This window comes from Danio aesculapii, chromosome 19, assembly GCF_903798145.1.
Source record: "Danio aesculapii chromosome 19, fDanAes4.1, whole genome shotgun sequence".
Classification (NCBI taxonomy): domain Eukaryota; kingdom Metazoa; phylum Chordata; class Actinopteri; order Cypriniformes; family Danionidae; genus Danio; species Danio aesculapii.
Window position 1 is genome coordinate 13,041,789 of NC_079453.1, and position 11,477 is coordinate 13,053,265.

Sequence of the window (11,477 nt, forward strand, 5' to 3'; positions counted from 1 at the left end):
TAGCATGGAGCAGTCCAGCAGTCAAATATATTCTATATTCTAATCATGTCTAAAATACATATATTCATTATTTTTAGTTGTAAATTCATTTTAAGAAAATTAATTACTTAAAATGTAGAGATTGCATTAATTTAATATGTCAATTTTAAAATGTGATTTAGTGATATAAAAAACAGCAATATTAAAAATTAAATAAAAGTAGAAAGGGTGTATTTCAGGACTTTGGCCCCATGGCTGGAATTGCTTAGGGCCCCAAAATCACTAAATCCGCCCCTGTGTATAGTGTGTCCACTGTCATATTGGAGTGATATAAACCCAACAAGTCTCTTTTTTAAATTTCCTGACATTAAAATAAGATCCAAATGAAATTATGAGTTCTTTTCTGACATTTCACCTCCAAATACATCTACCCAGCAAAAATACTTTTCCTTTTTATGAGATAATGAGTAGCAACGGTTCTTCTCTAAAAGAGAAATCAAACGGTAGACACTGAAAAAAAAATATTTGATGATTTCTTGCCACTTTGGAAAGAAACAGAGTGATAGTGAAATGGTCAAATGGTATTTTATTTTGAAAATGTTTCTATGGCATGCATGTGAAGACAAATATACTGATGTGTAGAGTCATATTTTTCACATTTTATGATATATTCAGACTCTAGTGATACTAAACTAATGCTCAGGTTATCAGTCAGACTTTAACAGGCATTGGGATCCCAGGTGAAAAACCTGTCAGGTGGTATTATGGGTGCAATATAACCAGGTAGAGGTTGGTAATAAGGGTTAGGAGCCTCTTTTTCAAAGCAGTCCCACCTTTCCCCTCCTTTCCTCTCACAGCATTCATGGACCAGGGTCTTGGTGGAGAACTCCTCAAGGCAGAAATAAGACAAGGCAGTTTCCCACTGCAAAAGAAGAGAGTAAAAAACAAATCTGTTCAGCAGATACATTTAAAGGGGTGGTCCAGAGTGTATTTTTAAGACTTGGTTGTGTTTATAAGATGCAAAGCAATGTGTTCTCATGCTTCATTTGTAGAAAATCACGTTATTTTTTCATATATCTTACTTTGATTATATACAGCTACTCAGCTAACATGAAAACGACTGTCATATTTCCTAGTGCCTCAGAAACACTGCACTCAAGAGGCTCTGATTGGTCAGCTAACATAATGTGTTGTGATTCGTGGATAGGCTCCATTCACCAGAAAAAGCATCACGCCTCTATCACGTGCTGTGTGTATGCTATGTAAAAACTGTCAGTCAGAGTAGCTGTCAGCCGTAGCAGTTTGAGCCTGAATTACACAGAAAATGAAAAAGACACAACTGAACCGCATGTCTGCTCTCTAAAATAAAGTGTCTTTCACATATATTCAGGTTATAAGCATGTGTAAGTAGTATGAAATGTTCATATATCTTTCGCAAGTTTGTTATTTGAGATGTATAACGCAGGGAAAGCTTCTACATAGAGAGACACTGCAGCACTGGTGAATATAGGTGTTTACAGCAATTTAACGGAAAAATATGAATTTGTAGCTAAATTGTTAGTGGTGCCAAACAGCATTTACTTCTGTTTACATCCTTGTATACGTCCTTGCTACAACATATTGATAACGCTATTGTCATGATTACCAGCGATCTCTAACCACCAGAGGTTGCTGGTAAGCACTCACCCTCACAATAACTTATGGACTACAAATTCGCCATTCATGGACTACATTTTCATACATGCACTCCGTTCCACAAACACACATGCTTCCTCATTTTCACTGATTACACTTGCACCAGCTGAGGATTGTCAGAGACTGATTACACACACTATTTAAACAACACACACACTCCCTGCCTTTGCCGAGTCTTGTTTTACTGTAAAGTGACAATTCAACGCGTTTCCTTAGTCTTGTTCCTCCGTGTTTTGATCTTTGCCTGGTTTCCCTTTCTCCTTGTCTGCCACCTGTATACCGACCTCTCGCCTGTGACTGATTACGATTCTGGACTGCCTTCATACATCTGTTTGCACCTGTGTTGACCATTGCCTCCCTGAGTTTGAATAAACCTGCATGTGGATCCTAAACCTCAGTTGTCTCTGTCACTCCCCGTGTTACAGCTATACACTCTGCATGTAATAGATCAATTTTAACAATTAATAATACTTACAGGTTGTGGCTCACAATCCACAGCTTCTATTATGGTTGAAGCTGCTTCTTCTTTAAGGAGCTTTTAGCCAAATCCAGCTCTGAACTGGGAGAGATTCTGGAAGCTGTCAATTGCTATACCTTTATTATAATTCTCTGGAACATAATAAAAATTAAATTGTAAGCTCTTCTCTCTTTGTGTCGTCCTTTGGAAGCCCAAATACAGAAACAGAACGAGCTTTGTGGAAACAGCAGCATTTGGATGGCATTTTAGCTTTCTCTGCTACATTACAGCATTACAGCAACTCTGGCCAGGCCCCTTCGTGAAGTGAATGCGCATGGTGAATGTGCATAACCTGAAGCATTTATGATCTCACTAGCCTGAATTTTTTTTTGTAGTCCCTTTGTTCGCTGTAGGCTTTGCTAAGCTAACACTGTAAGCCAATGTCTCCCTTTGCATAGAACATTGAGCGCCTTACATTCAGAGATGTTGTTTATGTTCACACAGCTACATTACACATCAACTAAAGTTTAAAATATGATATCGTAGTGGACCACCACTTTAAGTTTGGTTTATGTTACTAATGAATACTCACTGCTTGTTTAGCGCAGCAAAGCATCTGTCCGTTTTTGTGGGCCAAACCTTCATAGCAGCACTGACCGAACCAAGCTTCGAGCCTGTTTATCGTCTTTCCAGCACGACGAGCATGAGCAAAACTGGATGGAGGGAAGCTTTCAGCAGTATATCTGAAGCGGCCTTTGCCATGAAGACAGAGCGAGTTGAGATTGTAAAGTGAAGGTCTGGCTGGAGGAAAGATTGAATCCATCAGGACATCAGGGTCCATGTTCTGTCCGGCTTAATGAAAGAAAGACCAAGATATCAATAATAATAAATACCCAGCTAGCAAATAATTTTGGCCCAGATTTGGCTTAAAGCTGGCACAGCAGGCATTCATGTGGACCAAACATGGCCCGGGATTGGCAGAGGTGGCACGGTCTTTAAGGCTGCACACAAGATTTGGGCCAGATGTAAAATGCCGTAGTTGGCCCTGATGTTAAAAATTTATTTGTGGGCCACGTAAATTTCACCTGTCTTGACCCACATTTCAAATACATTAAAATGATTTTTGAGTAAAGAAAAATATTCTACCAATCAGGTCGGTTTGAGAAAAAGCAGGCCCATTGTGTGTCTAAAGTGCAATGCTTCATGAAACACCAACATGTCTGGCCCAGTTCAGACCCAGTTATGAGTTATTAACTTGGCTGTGACTTGACCCAGACATGGTCCATGTTTGGCCCTTGTCTGGAAGCCAGACTTGGTCAAGTCATGTACCATAATTCACTGCAGCATGTGGGCCAAGCAAAACCTGATTGTGTGGACCAAAGCTGATCCAGAGAAATTTTGTTGCATGTGTACATTCAATTATTCATTCATTTTCCTTCGGCTTAGTCCCTTTATTCCACAGCGGAATGAACCGCCAACTTATCCAGCATATGTTTTACAAAGCGGATGCCCTTCCATGCTGCAACCCAGTACTGGGAAACATCCAAACACACTCATTCACACATATAAACTATGTACAATTTAGTTTATTCAAGTCACCTATACCTCATATCTTTGGACTTTGGGATAAACCCGGAGGAAACCCAAGCCAACACAGGGAGAATATGCAAACTCCACACAGAAATGTCAACTGAGCCAGTTGGGACTCAAACCAGTGACCTTCTTGCTGTGAGTCGACAGTGCTAACCAATGAGCCACCGTGGCACATAATAAATACATATCATGTAAAAAAACAGATGAATAATTGAAATTAGTAAATAATTTCTACTTTAAATACAGTTTCAGTGGGAATATTTGACATTTTCAGAGAAATATTTCCAGTCAAATTCATTTAGAAGATGCTTAACATGCTTTTTTTGATTTGCTCCAAAAAAAAGTAGACAATAAAAGCGGTAAAGGATTTTAAATAAGGCACATACCTCCTGGTGATAATAGATGAAGAATTAAAGCACTTAAAAGTGTGCTTTTCCAAGCCATGATGGGTTACTATCTGCAGTGAAACTATCTTTCCGCTTTCTTCAGGTTTGATGGGAGTTTATGAACTGCAGGACAGTGTCTAGATTTAAAGGGATGGAAGGGGAGACGAGGGGCAGGCTAAAGTGATAAGACCTATCACTAATATTACTCACTAATATTGCAAAAATGCTGATATTTCTTTCATAAAGGACATTAGCTATTGTTTTTTGCCAACATTTGCACAACACTCACTCTAATCAGGCTGGTGTATGATTTTTTGACTTCATATCTGACATTTTATCAGGATTCATCATGTTTCCCGTACTTAAAGAGTGTGTTTAGGGAAGATATGAGTAATTGATGAATAATTTTAAAATGTTCACAGTTCAGCTTTTAATTTCAGCTTATCAGAAAGTCCGTCCACCCCCCAAAAAAGTATATCGTTAATACAAATTCATGGACAAGTAATGCGTATCTAGCTCATGGTTCATGGATCACTGATCCTGCTTATCTATCTTCAAAGCTATCTCAGAAAGACAAGAAGCTTTTTTAGACTTTCTAATCTAACTAAAATAGATTGGCCAAGTGCATGAGTGAAATACTCCCATGCCAGTTCTGCAGGTAATAATGTGATGTGTCACGCCTGAGGAACTGCATTGAGGAAAACATAAAATACTGGGCTAATTTTAGCATTCTGGTTCAGAGAAATTTTTTGAACTGTATGTTATGAAAACATTTCATTGCAAAGTTGCAATGTGCCTGTGCCTGTATATATATAATGACATGAAAAGAAAAAATCCTTAGAGTGCATGAGATAAAACAGTGTCAAAAGAACTGAGCAAACTGAGGGTAATAAATTTATACACATACAAATAACCAAACAATATAACTACAATGTAAAAAAAAAAGTTGACACAACTTAACATTTTAAGGTAACAAACTTCAGGACATTTTTGAGTTTACTCAACTTAAATCAAGTCAAGTGCAGAATATAGGGATGTCCCGATCCATTTTTTTTTTGCTCTCGAGTCCGAGTCATTTGATTTTGAGTATCTACCGATACCGAATCTCGATTCGATACTTCTATAATACATAAAAAATAAAGAAGAGCAAAGAAGCAGATCCAGGATGTTCCTAATTTTTTTTAAATTCACCTTATTTTAACACTCAACAACTAGGTAGCTTGAACAATCAAGTAATAAATAACATAAACTTTTCACTTTTGGAATTTAGTGCAACAGTAAATATAAAAAAAATAAATGTACAAACAAATAGCACCTCAACTTAAAATACCCGGCAGGCAATGCCAACTGTACATATCTCAAGTTTACATTTGGTATGGCAATGTTGTCGTCATCAACTTTATTAGACCTCTGGACCGCAGACATACTCACACTTTCCGCTTCAAGCTACTTCCGTGTTCTACTTTGCCGACATTTAACCAATAGCGTCTCTGCAACAAAGTGATGTCATGCCACACCTGTTGCTGTTTCTGTGTCAAGAAAGAGGTCTAACTCTGTGCCACCGCATAACTATAGATGTGTTAAAAATAATGAGAACATATATACATAGTACATGTTCAGGTCCTGATCGAGAGGTAATGTCCTATTCCGATCGAGTCTGAAACCAAGTGATCAGGCCCGATTTCTGATCACGTGATTGGATCTGGACATTCCTAGCAGTAATTGGGTTGAAAGTTGAGTTAGCTCAAAAATGTTCTGACGTTTGTGGCCTTCAAATTTTAAGTTGAATCAACTTTGTTGTTTTTTACAGTGTACATGAATAATATAATAAAATATGACAAAAAGGCAAGACAACAAATATTTTTATGTTGCTTTAACTTAACGTCTAACTTTTTTAATTTATACAAAGTTTAACTTAATATTTTTGTCAGTTTGAATGATGTAAGTTTAGATGACTAGAAAAGTTCCTTTGATTCATCAAAAAATTTAGAGGTGTGATGCCCCAAGAGAAAATCCTGCTAGATGGTGTTATGGGGGACTTGTAACTATTATAAGTGTTTGGAGTCTGTGTGTTTTGGAGCAAAACTGTGTTGTGAGACCAGTTGGACTGCCAGTGTTTTGTCTGTGATGGACCATGACACTTCATCCATGTTTATAGATTCAATAGGTCAGATTATCTTGTGGTGCTTATCAACAGTGTGTCCATATTTGAACTTGAAAATGCTGAAGTTCATTTAAGTTTACTAATGGAGTTACATGGAGTAAAATTCTTCCTGATACTCAAACCACAACATAAGATAATTTTAGAGCTGATAAAAGAAGCTACTACTGTCCTTTAGGGATCATAACAGGCTAGCTAGACATTTGCATATATGAAAAATTATAATTATATACATATATAGATAGTTAAAGTCAGAATTCTTAATCCTCCTGAATTAATAATCCCCAATTTCTGTTTAATGGAGAGAAGACTTTTTAAAAAAAATTTTTAATAACAGATCTATTTTATCTTTGCCGCATGATGACAGTACATAATATTTTACTAGATATTTACAAAGTTACTAGTATTGAGCTTAAAGTGACATTTAAAGGCTTAACAAATTAGGGTAATTAGGAAAGTCATTGTAAAATGATGGTTTGTTCTGTAGACAATCCAAAAAAAAAAAGCTTTTATTCTAGCCGAAATAAAATAAATAAAACTTTCTCCAGAAGAAAAAGTATTATCAGAAATACTTTGAAAATTGCCTTCCCCTCTTAATTTCAGGAGAGCTAATAATTTTGACTTCAACTGTACATACATGTATATATATATATATATATATATATATATATATATATATATATATATATATATATATATATATATATATATATATATATATATATATATATATATATAAATTACAGTTAAAATATTTTTTTAAAGAAAAATTGTTTTCAACCTAAGCATAATTATTTATTTAATTGCAATTACTTAATAACTATTTTTAATTACAATAAATATACCATATATAATTTATGAAGTAATACTGTGAAATATGCCTTGCTCTGTTAAAATTCAGGAGCTAATAATTTTGATTTCAGCTTAAAACTATAAAACAAAAATAAGTAAATATATAAATTACAGTTAAAGTAACATTTTAAGATATTCAGAACAAAGTAAAAAATTCTAACTCTAAGTTCTTAAAATTCTATTTTAGCAAAATTATTTATTTAATTGCAATTACTTAAATATTTTCAATTACACTAAATAAAACATATATAATTTATGAAGGAAGTAATTCACAACAAGTTTTTTTAAAGATACTTATTTAAAAAGTTTATGTGTGCCTTTGAAGTATTGTACACTTGCAATTGCAATATCACATGAACAGTCATGTGATATGATCAGCAAAATACAGCACCACTATGTTCCTATGCTGATATAGAAACATATTGCATGGCTACTTATATTTCTCCTAATTATATATGATTTAATATACTAGTGATATTACTGCGTTATTACCAGATTTACAATCTATGTTATGCTTCACTGGTGAATGCAAGCAACATTTTACAATGATCTATTTTTCAGTCCTTTTTTAAATGACATCAGTAACTGTGTGTTCACTAACTTGATGAACTAGTGCAAGAACAAAGTGTTCTCAGAGAGGGAATATGGCTCACCTTATAAATGTTAGATCAAAAACATAATGATAGAATCAATGATATCAGATACATGAAACTTTTTTTTTTCCATAAACCAAAATAAAAGCCTGAATGAAAATCCTTAACAGATCAGCTGTATCTCTAGTAACGCATATATTACAGAACAGTGCTTGCTCATAAATGCTGCTCTAAAAAACAAACAAAAAACATGAGATACTGAAAAAAATGAAAAAAGCCTACTAAGGATTTATTGTAACTTACACAGTATTTAACTGTGATATTGATGCAGGTATGCAGTGTTACAACATTTTAAAGTTGCACTGTGAAAATTACTGTATATTTTTACAGTAAAAATATACATACCATTCTGTAAATACATATACAGCAAGATAAATGGAACTGTAAATGTAAATAGTTTTGCAGTATTTTAGCTGTAATTTATTTAAAGTAAGTTACTAGCAAACTGTTGTCAGTAAGTTAGTGTAGATTCTACATGGAATTGTCAACAGTGTATTTGTGAAAGTTTACATGCCACTTGAAGAACCTGTTATAATGTGAATTATTTTAACAAAATAAAAGAGATCATACAAAATGTATGTGTTTAATTACTGTCCTGAGTAAAATATTTGACAAAATCTTTTTTACATATAGTTCACAAAACAGAAACATATTTATATTTATTAAAATAACCCTCTGCAAAAGTTTACATACCCTTGGTTTTGTTTAATCCTGTGTGTTATTTCCTGCTGAGTTACGAGTGTTTTCTGCTTTGTGATGGTTGTTGAAGAGTCTCTTGCTTGTTCTGAACAGTTTCATTTTCTTCTGTTCTTCAGAAAAATCCTCCATGTGCTGCAGATTTTTCAGTTTTTCAGTATTTTCTGCAGATTTGAACCCTTTCCTGAAGAGATTATATGATGGTGAGATTTATGTTTTCACTCTGAGGATGATTAAGGGATGCAAACACAACTGTTAAAAAAGTTTTAAACCCTAACTGATGCTACATAAGAAAACCCAAGACATTAAGCATGTTTAAACATGATGTAGATGTCCAAATCTTTCTTATTTGGTTGAAATATCATTGTTTACAATTAACACTGTCCTTTGGACATAACATAAAAACCATGTATGTTTACCAGAACACAAATTAGGTACAGACTACCCTGATCATCAGATACTAAAATTTTTCACCTTCAAATAATTTGATTTCAATGCTGAATAACAATATTTGTTCAACCTATTTATTTTAGGTTAAACAAAAATAGAATTTTTTTGTTAGTTTAAAATATGAACTCACACATGCATTTCATACATCGAAATGTATTTTATGCTCTATGGGTGAACATTTTTATACTTCATTATTTATTTCACCTGTATGTCACCTGTAATGGGGTATATGCGGAGCTAGTGTTTCTTCCCATACGTATAAACCTTCGGTGAACGGTTACTGTGACTTTTTTCCATTTTATACAGTTCCTTTTACAGCATCGATGTTGTAATGTAATTAAAATACAATCAGTTAAATAGACTTTGGCATTCATTTAGTTGTTGAAGCATAAAATAAGACAAAAAGCCGTTTACTCGCACGCACCCGTCAGGATCGGCAGGCTAGCTCAGAAGCTCCATTGAATATACTGTGGTAAAATAAATGTTCATATTTTAATGACATGGCAGGGAAAAAGGTAATTTAGAGCAATGTTTTTTGTACAATCTCAAACCCACTTTATATCGGATATCACTCAGCCAGTGGAGATCGCTGATTTTTAAAGAAAACAGAAAAACTCTTATACCCTATTAGAAACAGCTTGATTGTTACTGCAAATTAATAAATAGTTTACTAAAAATACTCATTATCGATTGGCTACATAAGGATATTAAACTATTAGATATCACATCCTTAAAATAGATAGGACTAAGTGACCATAAAGAGAACAAGTTTCACAAGTTTACGGCAAAGTTCATTCTCACAGACAGGAATGCAGGAATGTATTTTTATGAAAGAATCAGAGACTATCACACACACCCATCAGAAAAGGTTTTGCTTTTGAATGCAGGTGATAATAAGTAAAACCAAAAACAAGGTGTGGTTCAGATTACTGCTCTTACCTTTAAGTTGTAACAAATAACATCTACAGGCAGTGTAGGGATAAAGAACGTGATGCGTTTCAAATTACAAATCAACAAAAGGTCTGTTTTTGTATTGAAATGCAACTCCAACGCATTCATGTATGGAACAGTATCTTCTGATGCCCTCAACAATGGGAACAGACTAAACATTGTGTAGGTCGGGGAATCAGGATTTGGCTAACCACACTATAACACATCAAGTCAAGGTTGATAATATCAAATATAATTTTTCCAGAATTAATTAAAAGTTAATTAATTAAAGATTATGGAAGTTCTGACCTACTGGCACCAAAAGCAATAACAAAAACAAACATTTTTTTCAAAGTACCTCCCAAATAAATTGCGCTCCAAACCGCCTGACAAGTGAATCCAAAATAGTTTGATCGCCCCCTGGTGGCGGCTTGCAGTATAAGTCATAAAATCTGTCAGCCCCATAAAACCAAAATGCAAATGTGAGCTAATATAAAAAATGGAACTGCTTGCATCGCACTTCCAAGTAGTGATGTCTTTAAAAAACTTTATTTTCTGTGGATGTACACACATTGGTAGCAAGAACACTGCACATTCTCCCTGATCTGTCTGTAAATAATCAGATCTGTCCACAATCTTTCACAAAAACTCCACATCACTGGGTTGTCTTATCTTGTCTAATCTTGTCTTGTATATAGATATTATATGATTGCGGAATGAAAGAGTTAATGTAAAAGTTAATAACTACGTGCTACTGAAACCCCCCTGTTTTTCCTGAAGTATTTAAAATTTTTGTATTATTGTAAACTGTAAAACCTAAAAAGTTAAGGTAATTCTAACGATTTGAGGAAACCGATTGCAACAAACCATTTAAGTTCAAAAACTCATCCTAATGAGTACTGTGAACTTAATTCAAATAAGCAATTTGGGTACAATAAAACCCAATAAATGAAGAGGACTCAAACTACTTGAGTACTGTTAATCTCAATAAGTTAAGGCAACTCAAACTGTTTGAGGAAACTGATTGCTACAAATCATTACAAAACTAATCTATATGAGTACTGTGAACCTACTCCATTTAAGTTGAAGTAATGAGGTATTTAATTAACTCATTACCTTCAACACAGAGTTAAAAACTCTTTTCAAAAGAGTAGAATTATTTTTCAGTAAATTTTGAGTTAACTACACTCATTTCATTTGATAAAGTTGATTGTTGAGTTTTATTTTTTTGAACAGGTTCCATCCTAGTTACAGATTTTATACCTTTATTTCTACACTGTAAAAATTACATAATAAAAAGCCTTGACAGCTTTTACGTTACTTTAACTTAATTTTAAAAGTTAATCAGGCTTCATCTTATTTTTTAAGTTAAACAAATTTTAACTTGATTTTTTAAGTCAGTTTAATTGATGCACGTTAAAACGACTTTCAAGTTAAATTGGTTCAACTTAAAGCGCACCTATTTCACCCCCTTTTCAAGATTTAATATAAATCTTTTTGTGTCTCCATAATGTGTGTGTGAAGTTTCAGCTCAAAATACCCATCAGATTATTTATTATACCGCTTAGAATATTGGATTTTGCTGCTTTGAACACTAGCTGTTTTGGTGGCCTGTGCCTTTAATG

General features: G+C 34.1%; 1 protein-coding gene across 1 annotated transcript; it reads right to left on the reverse strand.

Annotated features, from left to right (window-relative positions):
* Positions 1 to 582: 582 nt before the first annotated feature.
* ecm1a (extracellular matrix protein 1a) lies at positions 583 to 4,202 on the reverse strand. The gene is made up of 3 exons (XM_056479083.1): positions 4,111 to 4,202; positions 2,724 to 2,983; positions 583 to 901 (listed from the first exon to the last, which is right to left on the reverse strand). Exons 1-3 carry the CDS (start codon positions 4,166 to 4,168, stop codon positions 698 to 700), a joined length of 522 nt encoding a protein of 173 aa, XP_056335058.1. The 5' UTR covers positions 4,169 to 4,202; the 3' UTR covers positions 583 to 697.
* Positions 4,203 to 11,477: the final 7,275 nt, after the last annotated feature.